At 42.0% G+C, this 14,430-nt stretch overlaps 1 protein-coding gene across 8 annotated transcripts in view; it reads left to right on the forward strand.

The window, feature by feature from the left end:
* The window catches only part of spns3 (SPNS lysolipid transporter 3, sphingosine-1-phosphate (putative)), a 32,160-nt gene extending 20,553 nt beyond the window's left edge, over nt 1-11,607 (forward strand). For 2 of the 8 annotated variants that reach the window (XM_021617410.3, XM_021617411.3), the window contains exons 7-16: nt 4,117-4,253; nt 4,943-5,094; nt 5,561-5,627; nt 6,200-6,342; nt 8,532-8,684; nt 8,851-9,040; nt 9,254-9,319; nt 9,512-9,610; nt 10,096-10,267; nt 11,256-11,607. In XM_021617410.3, coding sequence (XP_021473085.1) covers nt 4,117-4,253; nt 4,943-5,094; nt 5,561-5,627; nt 6,200-6,342; nt 8,532-8,684; nt 8,851-9,040; nt 9,254-9,319; nt 9,512-9,610; nt 10,096-10,267; nt 11,256-11,320 — 1,244 coding nt within the window. In that variant the 3' untranslated portion in view covers nt 11,321-11,607. Of the gene's footprint in view, nt 1-1,520; nt 1,694-4,116; nt 4,254-4,942; nt 5,095-5,560; nt 5,628-6,199; nt 8,447-8,531; nt 8,685-8,850; nt 9,041-9,253; nt 9,320-9,511; nt 9,611-10,095; nt 10,268-11,255 lie in introns of those variants that run through there. The other 6 variants (XM_021617413.3, XM_090188872.1, XM_090188870.1 and 3 more) reach the window with 5 other exon arrangements.
* Nucleotides 11,608-14,430: the final 2,823 nt, after the last annotated feature.

Raw genomic sequence — 14,430 nt, forward strand, 5'->3', positions numbered from 1 at the left:
CTATAGCCACAGTAAAACGAGTCCTATATCGACATAACCTGAAAGGCCGCTCAGCAAGGAAGAAGCCACTGCTCCAAAACCTCCATACAAAAGCCAGACTACGGTTTGCGTCTGCACATGGGGACAAAGATGGTACTTTTTGGAGAAATGTCCTCTGGTCTAATGAAACAAAAATATATCTGTTTGGCCATAATGACCACCGTTATGTTTGGAGGAAAAAGGGGGAGGCTTGCAAGCCGAAGAACATCATCCCAACCGTGGAGCACGGGGGGTGGCAGCATCATGTTGTGGGGGTGCTTTGCTGCAGGAGGAACTGGTGCACTTCACAAAATAGATGGCATCATCTAATTTAAAGGCAATGTTACCAAACACTAATTGAGTGTATGTAAACTTCTGACCCACTGGGAATGTGATGAAAGAAGTAAAAGCTGAAATAAATAATTCTCTCTACTATTATTCTGACATTTCACATTCTTAAAATAAAGTGGTGATCCTAACTGACCCAAGACAGGGAATTTTTACTAGGATTAAATGCCAACATTTGAAGTATACAAGCAGTGGACACTATTTCTGTGCTTTTAGGGCCCATAATGCACTTCTCCAAAAGAGAGGCGTTGCTTCACACCTTTTTCAGATTTGAAGAAAATGGCGGAAAATATGCGTTCGAAGTCCGACGAGATTGGAAACAAATTCATTGCTTTAACTAATTATGACAAATGTTAAGAAAATGTTGCGCAATGTAATATAAAAAGTAATGACTTTCCAAATATGTTACGTTGGCTGACAATTTGTTAGCTAGGCTAGCATAGTATATCATTACAGCTGTTGCTTGTATGTACCCTTATGTTAGCATATAGCATATAGGTAGCTAGCTAACTATACGCTAACTACCAAACGTTTATTCACTTGATTATCCGTGTCTTTCTTAGCATAGCGAAGTGGTATAGTCGTTGTGCTTTCTCAATGGACATTGTTATTGAAGTCATAAGATGTCTAGCTAGTAGTTTGTTACGCTAACACGCTAGCGAGAAGTTGCATAGCAACGGCATCAACTTCCGGTAGACCGGTGAAGTGCTATACTAAAATTAACCAATAGTATGTAGTATACAGTATGTTAGGATAGGTATTTGAACACAGCTCAGGTGTTGGAAATCTCTTACAGGCTTACCCAAAAAGACTCACAGCTGTAAAGGTGCTTCTACAAAGTATTAACTCAGGGGTGTGAATACTTATGTAAATGAGATATTTCTGTACTTAATTTTCAATAAATTAGCAATAATGTCTAAAAACATGTTTTCACTTTATGGTGTATTATGTGTAGATGGGTGATAGAAACTAAATCTATTTAATCCATTTGGAATTCAGGCTGTAACACAACAAAATGTGGAATGAGTCAAGGGGTGTGAATACGTTCTGAAGGGACTGTTCATGTGTGTGTTTTACCACATCTCCTAATCATGTCCATTTAGTTCTGGGTCTGTTGGTCCTGATTGTGTTTTCACATGTAACATATTGTCCAGCGTTCTTCACGGAGATCAAGTATTCTGGCGACATTCATACTTTATCTACTCCGACTGAATCCTAATGACCATCTGCTCCTGTGGACCAGCACGAGTGTCGGAAAACAGAGCACCTCTTACTCTAACACTGACTGGGCCATTTAATGAAGGCATTGTGGAGATGCACCACCGAGGTAGACTTAACCAATACAAGCTGATTTAGGCAACAACATTAGACTATCTCAGAGACTCTTTTGTTTTCACCCCTAGGCTTTTCAGTCAGAAGCATAGTGCAGCAGTATTTGTCAAAAGTTTTAACGATGCTTTCCTGACTGTGGTGTATTGCATTATCAACATAAACATTTCCCTTGCATTGTGGCTGCAGTTATTGGTAAAAAAAAAAACTGCAGTGTCATGATGGCAGGCATTTTGTTTTGAATGCCTTCATGAGGAGATGGTAGCGTGCTTTACTACCCCCTCAGTTCCTCACTCCGACAAAATGAATCTTCCAGTTTCATGATGTTGTATACTGTGAAACATTATTTTAATTTAAGCATTTTTTTAGGGGGTAGATAAACTGTAATATTGCAGATTGTGGTTTCTATCAATGTAGTAGTTGGGATTATTTCAAATCCCCATATATATATTTTTTTTTTCTGTACATACAGTACCAGACAAAAGTTTGGACACATCTACTCATTCAAAGGTTTTTATTTTTTACTATTTTGTACATTGTAAAAATAATGGTGAAGACATAAAAAAACTATGAATTAACACATTGAATCATGTAGTAACCAAAAAAGTGTTAAATCAAACTATATTTAATGTTTGAGATTCTTTAAAGTAGCCACCCTTTGCCTTGATGACAGCTTTGCACACTCTTTGGCATTCTTTCAACCAGCTTCACCTAGAATACATTTCCAACAGTCTTGAAGAAGTTCCCACATATGCTGAGCACTAGTTGGCTGCTTTTCCTTCACTCTGCGGTCCAATTCATCCCAAACCATCTCAATTGGGTTGAGGTCGGGCTATCGTTGAGGCCAGGTCATCTGATGCAGCATTCCATCACTCTCCTTCTTGGTCAAATAGCCCTTACACAGCCTGGAGGGGTGTTGGATCATTGTCCTGTTGAAAAACCAATGATAGTCCCACAGCGCAAACCAGAATGGGTGGTATATCACTGCTGAATGTTGTGGTAGCCATGCTTGTTAAGTGTGCCTTGAATTCTAAATAAATCACAGACAGTGTCACCAGCAAAGCACCATCACACCTCCTCCTCCATGCTTCGCGGTGGAAACCACACATGTGGAGATCATCCGTTCACCTACTCTGCATTTCACAGAGACACGGCAGTTGGAACCAAAAATCTCAAATTTGGACTCATCAGACCAAAAGGACAGATTTCTACCGGTCTAATGTCCATCGTTTGTGTTTCTTGGCCCAAGCAAGTCTCCTCTTATTATTGGTGTCCTTTAGTAGTGGTTTCTTTGCAGCAGTTTGACCATGAAGGCCTGATTCACACAGTTTCCTCTGAACAGATGATGCTGTTATTGTTATGTAACCTTAATTTTAATTAGTCATGTCAGTTTTAAGAACATATTCTTATTTACAATGACGGCCTACCCCGGGCCAAACCCGGCGGACGCTGTGCCAATTGTGCACCACCCTATGGTACTCCCAATCACGGACGGTTGTGATACAGCCTGGAATCGAACCAGGGTTTGTAGTGATGTCTCTAGGAGTGAGATGTGGTGCCTTAGACCGCTGCTCCACTCGGGAATCCCCATGTTGAGATGTGTCTGTTACTTGAACTCTGGAAGCATTTATTTGGGCTGCAATTTCTGAGGCTGGTAACTCTAAGGAACTTATCCTCTGCAGCAAAGGTAACTCTGGGTCTTCCTTTCCTGTGGCGGTCCTCATGAGAGACAGTTTCGTCATAGCGCTTGATGTTTTTTGCGACTGCACTTTCAAAGTTCTTGAAACGGTCCTTATTGATTGACTTTCATGTCTTAAAGTAATGATGGACTGTTGTTTCTCTTTGCCTATTTGAGCTGTTCTTGCCATAATATGGACTTGGTATTTTACCAAATAGAGCTATCTTCTGTATACCACCCCTACCTTGTCACAACACAGCTGATTGGCTCAAACACATTAAGAAGGAAATAAATTCCACAAATTAACAAGGCACGCCTGTTAATTGAAATGCATTCCAGGTGATTAACCTCATGAAGCTGGTTGACAGAATGCCAAGAGTGCACAAAGGGTGGCTACTTTGAAGAATCTCAAATATAAAACATGTTTTGACTTGTTTACCACTTTTTTGGTTACTACATGGTTCCATATGTGTTATTTCATAGTTTTGATGTCTTCACTGTTATTCTACAATGTAGAAAATAGTTTAAAAAAAAGAAAAACCCTTGAATGTGTAGGTGTGTCTAAACTTTTGACTAATACTGTGTATTATTTCCCCCTTAACCCTAATTCGAGTAAAATAATGGGCAACAAACAATAAGGCTTCTACCTCCACCAATACTTAGGATTATTCCTGTGAGAAGTAGAAACCTGTCTCATGATATTGAAATCTGTAAACACACTTAAATTGTTAATGCGTTTACAGTTTTCATCTGCAGTTTCATTATTTTGGCTCCAATCTTTGGGTACCTTGGCGACCGCTACAACAGGAAGTTCATCATGATTGGCGGGCTGAGTGTGTGGGTGGTGATGACCCTGAGCAGCTCTTTTGTCACAGAATCGGTAAGTAAACCATTGGCTGTGTTCGAGAGCATCAAAATCGTGGTGTATCATGGGTAAATTGTGACTGAATGATATTCAAATAATATTTAGTAGTTATTTATGATGCAAGATGATTTGTAGATCAGTCAGACTCAACACACCTTTACATACACCTTAGCCAAAAACATTTAAATTCAGTTTTTAACCATTCCTGACATTTAATCCTAGTAAAAAAATCCCTGTATTATGTCAGTTAGGATCACCACTTTATTTTAAGAATGTGAAATGTCAGAATAATAGTAGGTTTAAGTTTGAAGGTAGGCCTTGAAATACATCCACAGTTACACCTCCAATTGACTCAAATGATGTGAATTAGCCTATCAGAAGCTTCTAAAGCCATGACATCATTTTCTGGAATTTTCCAAGCTGTTTAAAGGCACAGTCAACTTAGTGCATGTAAACTTCTGACCCAGTGGAATTGTGATACAGTGAATTATAAGTGAAATAATCTGTCTGTGAACAACTGTTGGAAAAATTACTTGTGTCATTCATGCACAAAGTAGATGTCCTAACCGACATGCCAAAACTATAGTTTGTTGACAAGAAATTTGTGGAGTGGTTGGTCTTTTAACTTCATGGCTTCACTGAGAGGGGGCAGTCATTCTCCCCTGGAATGGACTGGTAAAGTTTCAGTATTGTTGCATTGTCAGTATTTCTGGCTGCTGGTGCTGTTGAGAGCCCTGGTGGGGACAGGAGAGGCCAGCTACTCCACCATCGCCCCTACCATCATAGGAGACCTGTTCTCTGGAGCCAAGAGGACCGTCATGATCTCTGCCTTCTACATCTTCATCCCTGTTGGAAGGTCAGATTCCACACCGTAGTTTAGTAATCCTCATGGTGCCCTCAACACACTACTAATGGTGTGTGGCTGAAATGGCACCCTATTCCCTAAAAGTGCACTACTATAGCACCCTATTCCCTATTTAGTGCACTACTATAGCACCCTATTCCCTATAAAGTGCACTACTATAGCACCCTATTCCCTATTTAGTGCACTACTAGAGCAACCTATTCCCTATATAGTGCACTACTATAGCAACCTATTCCCTATTTAGTGCACTACAACATTTGACCAGATCCACGTGGAATAGGGGAGCTTTCAGACTCGTATCTTGGTCTAGTGGTTTTGTAAAATAGCAGAAATCTCGTAATCAAGTCACAGGCAAGGGGAATCACACTGGAGAAAGAAAGTTGGGCTCTAGCATTCCTTTTGGGCATTAGGCTAGTTCACATTCCAATGTCAATGTCCTCCTGTTTGTGTTTTTCAGTGGTCTGGGATACATAATAGGATCCTCTGTTGCCAATGCCACTGGAGACTGGCGTTGGGCCTTACGGGTAAGTCCCAGAAACACAACCTATTGTATTGAAATAAAGCAGCACACCTCCAGTTCTCATGTTGTGACACGCACATCTTTATAACACACCTCTAATCCACACACCGTGGCACATTATCTTCTCAATATTTCATCAGGTGTGTATTCATTCCGAAAAACCATTTACCGTGTAAGAACCAAACGGAATGAAACGGGGCAGGACCAACAAATACCTTAATTTGTCCAATATGAACTTTTGTTTGTGTTTTCCATTTGGAGTGAACGGTTTCTGTTGCAAAACGGTTTTGTAACAGACAAAACTTTTTGCCACAGAATCGACATAATGTTTAGACCCCTGATGTGTTCTTGCAGCTTCCTGTTCACAAGCAGGGTCTGTCATGAAATAATGTCATTTGAGATCGGACAGTAGTTGTTCTATCTGAAGAAGCAGATGAAATCATGTCATCCCTCCTTGAGTCCTGTTGCCTGGCGACAGAGCGCAAGAGCAGTAGACATTCTCTCCTGGTTTGATGACTCATATTTGTCTGCCGTTCTCACTGTCTGTCTGTTGGTCTGTCCATCTGTCTGTCTCAGCTCAATCCCATCCTGGGTTCCCTGGGTCTGCTCCTGCTGGCTGTGTTGTGCCCAAACCCCCCACGAGGGGCCTCTGACGGCCATGGAGGAAGTACCATAGAGCACACCTCTTACCTGGAGGACGTCAAGTATCTTCTGAAGAAGTGGGACAAAATGAGAACACATAATGCATCTTGTCTCCTTGATTGAATTTTGTGTCTCCGACTCAGGGCCGGCAGTAGATTTTCGAGGCCTACCCACCTCGTGGGCAAAACATTTAGTGACCCCTCTCTTGGCGGTGGAGAGAGAAGAGCGCAATTTTACAGCTACACTATATATACAAAAGTATGTGGACACCCCTTCAAATTAGTGGATTCAGCTATTTCAGCCACACCCGTTGCTGACAGGTGTATAAAATCGAACACACAGTCATGCAATCTTCATAGACAAATATTGGCAGCAGAATGGCCTTACCGAGGAACTCAGTGACCGTCATAGGATGCCACCTTTCCAACAAGCCAGTTCGGAAAATTTCTGCCCTGCTAGAGCTGCCCTGGTCAACTGTAAGTGTTGTTATTGTGAAATGGAAATGTCTAGGAGAAACAACGGCTTAGCCGTGAAGTGGTAGGCCAAACAAGCTCACAGAACGGGACCACTGAAGCGCGTAGCGTGTAAAAATAGTCCGTCCTCGGTTGTAACACTCACTACCGAGTTTCAAACGGCCTCTGGATGCAACATCAACGAAGAACTGTTTGTTGGGAGCTTCATTTAAATGGTTTGTATTTTTTATTGAACCTTTATTTAACTAGGCAAATCAGTTATCATATTCACGATCATGTGTCATGACTCTGTTCGACACCAACGCTAGCGAACACAACGACCAAACACACTGCAAGAGCTCTTAGTCCACTGCCAGCCTCAAACCCACATGTGCACAAGAATGCAGTTATCATATTCTTATTTACAATGACAGCCTACCCCGGCCAAACCCTAACCCTGACGACAATGGGCCAATTGTGGGTTTCCGTGGCCGAGCAGACACACACAAGCCTAAGATCACCATGCGCAATGCCAAGCTACGGCTGGAGTGATGGAAAGCTCGCAACGATTGGACTCTGGAGCAGTGGAAACGCGTTCTCTGAAGTGTTGAATCATGCTTCACCATCTGGCAGTCTGAAGGATGAATCTATGTTTGGCGGATGCCAAGAGAATGCTATTTGCCAGACTGCATAGTGACAACTGTAAAGTTCGGTAGAGGAGGAATAATGGTCTGGGGCTGTTTTTAATCGTTCGGGTTAAGCCCCTTAGTTCCAGTGAAGGGAAATCTTAATGCTGCAGCATACAATGACATTCTAAACAATTCTGTGCTTCCAACTTTGTGGCAACAGTTTGGGCAAGGCCCTTTCCTGTTTCAGCATGACAGTTCACCTGTGCATAAAACGAGGTCCATACAGAAATGGTTTGTTGAGATTGGTGTGGAAGAACTTGACTGGCCTGCACAGAGCCCTGACCTCAACCCCATCTAACACATTTGGGATGAATTGGAATGCCGACTGCAAGTCGGGCCTAAACGCCTAACATTAGTGCTGCTTTTGTGGCTGTATGGAATCAAGTCTCTGCAGAAAGCCTTCCCAGAAGAGTGGAGGCTGTTATAGCAGCAAAGGGGGAACCAACTCCATATTAATGCCCATGATTTTGGAATGAGATGTTTGACAAGCAGGTGTCCACATACTTTTGGTCATGTAGTGTATTTTCACATTTTGTAGTTTTAAGATTTATTTCCTGCAATTATACACATTTTGTCATGATTTATGCCATGTTAATATGATGAGAGGGACTAACAAAATCAATGGGGGCCCCCAGGAGGACCGGAGCCTGCCTGCACGGTCGGTAGTTCAGCCAGGATTACTACCAGGTTTAGATAGCTGGCTAGACTAACTACCAATCTAAAACATTTTAGCTGACATGGCTAATTGAGTGACTGTCAGTGACTGACACAACAAGAGAGAAACTGCTGATGCAACAACCACATTTTGAAATTGCACCTTTGTCTAACTAAGTTAAGACTGAGTTCCTTTAAACAAAAACAGAAAAGTGGGTGGGAGACCCCTAACCCAATGCCGTAGGGTTACAAGGGAAGGGTATATTACCGGTAACTTTCAAAGTTGACCAGTAAACTGCCGGAATTTTGGAAACTTTCAGGATTTTATGGAATTTTTATAACATGTCAAATATATAAAATTATTTAAAAATTTAAAAAATCGAATGACTAAGCTGTGAAACATTCTCAAATATAAATCACCAACTTAGTGAATGCTGTTTGTTTAATATCTCTGTTCGTTTCTCCATGCAGTAAGAGTTTTGTGTGGTCATCACTGGGAGTTACTGCCATGGCTTTTCTGACTGGAGCTCTGGCCTTCTGGACACCCATCTTCCTGAGCCGAGCTCAGGTCGCTCAGGGCATCCAGCCACCCTGCAACACTGAACCCTGCGACACCTCCGACAGGTATGAACAAATAAATTAATGAGTGGATAGATTAATGAACAAATTAATGAAAGCCTTTTTTTGCCTGAACTCTGACCTTTTTATTCTCTTTGCTTGAATTCCTTAAAACAATAACACTTCAGTTAGATGTTTCAACTGTTTAAAAAATATATATATTTCTGTCCAGTTACATCTTTGGGGTCGTGACGGTGGTGACGGGTATTTTGGGTGTTTCGTTGGGCAGCACCATCTCCAGGAAACTGAGGGACAGGGTGCCCAACGCAGACCCCCTCATCTGTGCTGTGGGCATGCTCAGCTCCGCCCCCTGCTTCTTCGCCGCCATTGTACTGGCGTCTACAAGCATCCCTGCCACTTATGTATGACATCAGCTCTAGCTTTTCCTGCTTGCTCTTTGGGGTTGCCAGGTTACTGTAAAAATCACTTTGTGACAAGTGCTGATGGACAAAATACTTCAGAAATGAATTTGATTGAGGTCCTGCTCACACTGGGAGCTGCTAAAATGCTTTTGAACAAATGTTACGTTGACCAGATGTTGTTTTGGATACCTGTGAACGTCTCATTCTGCTCAGGTGTTCATCGGCATTGGGGAGACTCTATTGTCACTGAACTGGGCCGTTCTAGCTGATATCCTACTGGTGAGTCTGATTCACTGATATCTTTTGACTCTTCAGATGGCAAATGGCATTAACCAAGCAGTTTCAGTGAGTTAGACATATGTTTCTGTATACCTTTCCAACCCTGCATCTAAAGAATTGACTTGAGCAAGCTAGTTCTTGATTTTACTAATGTGACAAAGCCTGATATATATATATTCCTTCTCTTCTCAGTATGTGGTGGTGCCAACCAGGAGAGCTACAGCTGAAGCTCTGCAGATCATGGTCTGTCATCTCCTAGGAGATGCCGGAAGCCCTTACCTGCTAGGATCTGTAAGACTGTCATTCATGGTTGAATCAAAACTCTTAGGCCTACAGTATGGTGTGTATGTCGCAGATTGACATTTATTGGGATGAGTCTTGTCCTTGAGGCAGAACTGAGCGATTTTTGCTAGATGGGCCAGCTGCAAAGTCAAAATTGACTTTATTGTAAGAAATCATGAAAACAAAAATGAGCTTTTTGGTCTTATTTAAGGTAAGGGTAAGTCAGTAGGGTTAGCAGTGTGGTTAGGGTTAGGTCTACTTTGTGGTTATGCCAGCTAGTGACCACTCAGGAGGTTTGCCTCCAGAACAACATTCATGCCAAAAATGCTAACCTGCGTGCATGTACGTCAGTAACCAGTGACCATCAAGGTTGAGGTCAATTTCAATTTAAAAAATGTTCTCATTAAATTATCATTGATTTGACCAAATTGAATATGGCATTGAGTCAGACCCCTGTGACTACTGCCTCTTTTCTTGCCCCTATCGGTCTGTAGATCTCAGACGCTCTGCGTACATACCAGCCTGACTCGCATACGTGGAGTTTCCGTAGTCTGGAGTACAGCTTCCTGCTGTGCCCTTTCGTAGGGGTCCTGGGTGGGCTCTTCTTCCTCATGACAGCCCTCTACATCACAAAGGACAGGAAGAACGCAGAGCTACTCACTGCAGGTACTATAGGGACGTATGGTTTCATATGGGTATATGGTTGATGTATGGCTACATACATGGTTGATGTGTGTTCTGCTTGTATGTTTTTTGACTAAACATGCCAGAACTGTGAGGGTTAGGTTTGAGTTAGTCTCTTGTGATACGGTTAAATAAATGTTTTGTTAATGGCACGTGAGATTTGATTCTTGGCGCCAAGGTTAGATTTGATACTATTTGGGTTTTTATATGCCATACAGTTCTACATCCTACCTTTTGAATGTTCTGGAAGTATGATGCAAAGCCAAGTGTGTGTGTGTGTGTGTGTGTGTGTGTGTGTGTGTGTGTGTGTACGTGTGCATTCTTGTGCACATGCGGGTTTGAGGCTGGCAGTGGACTAAGAGCTCTTGCAGTGTGTTTGGTCGTTGTGTTCGCTAGCGTTGGTGTCGAACAGAGTCATGACACATGATCGTGATGCTTACTCAAGGCCATGCCTGGACAGAGGCTCTCTTTGTCCCCTTCATAACTCTTCTGAACCATCCCAACACGCTTCCTCTCAGAAACTGCTCTTCCTCACAACCCAGATAGACAACACACACACACAATCAGTACAGGTCCTTGATTAGGTTAAAAAGGAAACAGACGGTGAGAGGGCAAGGCTCCCTCCACAGACAAAGACAACATTGTGTTTTAAGTTTAGTATCTTGTAAGTGTAGTTTCTCAGATACCTCACAATCCCCTTCAGTCTGTGGGCCTGTGTTTATGAGTCGTGATAGAAGACCCACCACCTCAGGAGATAAGAGTTGGTTCCTTCCTTCCTGATAAGCTTTTCTGTAATCTCTCTCTCAGATTTCCGACCTGTATTACTCACAACAGTCATCTGCAAAGCAATTGTTTCACATGCATGATACCGTCTAGTAGTTGCCTTTGTGTTCCAGACAGAAAACCTTTTCATGTCTAATACTGTTTCCCTGGGTCTCTATCTTACTGCACCTCTCTCTGTGTGTTTCAGGGGTGTGTGATCCAGTAGATCCTCCTACTCGGTTTAGTGCCATGGCAGGCTCCACAGATTGCTGAGGTGAAACTGGGATCCTTGGAGGACACTCGGGCCAGAGGAAGATATGTTAGGTTAGATGTTGTTTGGTATGTGACCAAACTGAGAGTTGGGGTGATTGTCTGTAGTACCCCAGACCACTCTATATGAGGAAATAATGCAACTGGTAAAACGAATTCCAAAGCTGCACACTGATCCAAAGAAAATGAGTTGTGGTCCATCGTACACAGAACTGTTGTTAAATGATGTGCCTTTTATTGCAAAAAATGTACACCCATTTTATAAATACTGTCTTTTTGTCTGACCACATCAATGTTTTTATCTCACACAACCTTAATTGGGGTGGCAGGTAGCCTAGTGCTTAGAGAGTTGGGACAGTAAATGAAAGGTTGCTAGATCGAATCCCCGAGCTGACGAGGTAAAAATCGGTTATTCTGCCCCATGAACAAGGCAGTTAACCCACTGTTCACCGGTAGACCGTCATTTTAAGTAAGAATTTGTTCTTAACGGACTTGCCTAGTTAAATAAAGGTTACTTTTTTTTTTTTTATCTAAAAAATAGTCCTTGTAGTGTCCTAAACCATACCTGCCCCTGAACAACTGAATTTTCTGGGGAACAAACCAGCAACAATTGAAAAAAAATGAATCTGTCAACCCATCCATTTTGTTAGGACGTTCCAGATTGACCTCTCCCTCCCCAGGCCCAAGCGTCCCTCTTCCACCCAGCAGCCAGCTGCTTCTTGCTAATGAGGACAGTAGGGGCTGTAGCAGGAGGTCCTGGGTTTAAGATGGAGGCTTCTCCACTCCACCTCACTGTGTGCAAGGGAATCCCCTGCCAATTCTCACTTTTTTTCTTGCTTGGTCAATCCACCTATTAAAATAACTGCAAAATGATTAGAATAATGACCATGTGGCAAGAAATGTGGAGTTTAGTTGCTGTTGAGTATATGTACACTGAACTAAAATATAAAAGCAACATGCAAAGATTGAAAAGATTTGACTAAGTTACTTATAAGGAAATCGGTAAATTGAAATAAATGAATTAGGTAGTACTCTATGTATTTCACATGACTGGGAAGGGGTGCAGCCATGGGTGGGCCTTGGAGGGCATAGGCCCACCCACTTGGCAGCCAGGCCCACCCACTGGGAAGCTAGGTCCAGCCAATCAGAATTAGTTTTTCCCAACAAAGGGGATTTATTATTACAGACAGAAATACGCCATGTTTTCTCCAGCACAAGGTGCACCTGTGTAATGCGCATTCTGTTTAATCAGCTTCTTGGTATGTCAGGTGGATGGGTTATCTTGGCAAAGGAGAAATGCTCATTAACAGGGATGAAAAAAAAATGTGTGCACACAATTTGAGAGAAATAAGCTTTTGGAAAATGTCTGGGATTTTTTTTTTTTCAGCTCATGAAACATGGGACCAACACTTTGCATGTTGCAATTATATTTTTGTTAAGTGTAAATGTGTGTTTCTATCAAAGTAAAACATTTGGTGTATTTAAAGTCAAGCCTAGTGCTCTTTGAGCCTACGTTTCACACTTTTTTTCAGTCTAATCATATTCACTTGAAATGGCGATGTTTCATCAGGAAAACAATAAATGCAGTGATTCAGACATGGCTACAGAACAGTTCAGTGGAAATTGAGCAGGAATTAAATACATTACAATAATTTTTCTGAGAGTTTAACAGAGAAACTTTTAAATATGCCTATGAATCTTGCAGGATGTGAATGTAGTCTACCATTAGGAAGGCTGCTTGTGCTCAAAGCAGAAATTAGGTACATGTATTGTCTGTCCTGACAGTACGCTGGCATTACTGGCTGTGTGGAGACTGAATGGGGTTTTAATATCCCTGTGTTCTGGGCTCTAGCTATTAATGAGCTTGGTACCCTCCCATCACCTGACTAATAAGCAGAGCTGGTAAGAGGTCATCTATCTCTATAAACATTCAAGATGCTGTTATCCCACCTGCTCTCCTCATAATGGTACTGTTCCTAAACAACCATAACCATGGATTAAAACGATAAAGTATTAAATTGCGCCACCTGGTGCCCGAATAGCAATTTACAGTAGATCTCACAGGGGAAGAGCTGTCCACATAAGTTGAAGTCAGAAGTTTACATACACCTTAGCCAAATATACATTTAAACTCAGATTTTCTACAATTCCTGACATTTAATCCTAGTAAAAATTCCCTGTCTAGGTCAGTTAGGATCACCACTTTATTTTAAGAATGTGAAATGTCAAAAATAATGGTAGAGAGAATTATTTATTTAAGCTTTTCTTTCATCTCATTCCCAGTGGGTCAGAAGTTTACATACACTCAATTAGTATTTGGTAGCATTGCCTTTAAATTGTTTAACTTGGGTCAAATGTTTCAGGTAGCCTTCCACAAGCTTCCCACAATAAGTTGGGTGAATTTTGTCCCATTCCTCCTGACAGAACTGGGGTAACTGAGTCAGGTTTGTAGGCCTCCTTGCCTGCACACGCTTTTTCAGTTCTGCCCACAAATGTTCTATAGGATTGAGGTCAGGGCTTAGTGATGGCCACTCCAATACCTTGACTTTGTTGTCGGTAAGCTATTTTGCCACAACTTTGGAAGTATGTTTGGGGTCATTGTTCATTTGGAAGAGCCATTTGCGACCAATATTTAACTTCCTGACATGTCTTGAGACGTTGCTTCAATATATTCACAATTTTCCTGCCTCATGATGCCATCTATTTTGTGAAGTGCACCAGTCCCTCCTGCAGCAAAGCACCCCCACAACATGATGCTGCCACTGCCGTGCTTCACAGTTGGGATGGTTTTCTTCAGCTTGCAAGCATCCCCCTTTTTCCTCCAAACATCACAATGGTCATTATGGCCAAACAGTTCTACTTTTGTTTCATCAGACTAGAGGACATTTCTCCAAAAAGTACAATCTTTGTCCCCATGTGCAGTTGCAAACCGTAGTCTGGCTTTTGTATGGCAGTTTTGGAGCAGTGGCTTCTTCCTTGCTGAGTGGCCTTTCAGGTTATGTCGATATAGGACTCGTTTAGCTGTGGATATAGATACTTTTGCACCTGTTTCCTCCAGCATCTTCACAGGGTTAATTGCTGTTGTTCTGAGATTGATTTGCACTTTTCGCACC

The sequence above is a fragment of the Oncorhynchus mykiss genome, chromosome 10 (genome assembly GCF_057628025.1).
Source record: "Oncorhynchus mykiss isolate SJ-2025 chromosome 10, ASM5762802v1, whole genome shotgun sequence".
Lineage (NCBI taxonomy): Eukaryota > Metazoa > Chordata > Actinopteri > Salmoniformes > Salmonidae > Oncorhynchus > Oncorhynchus mykiss.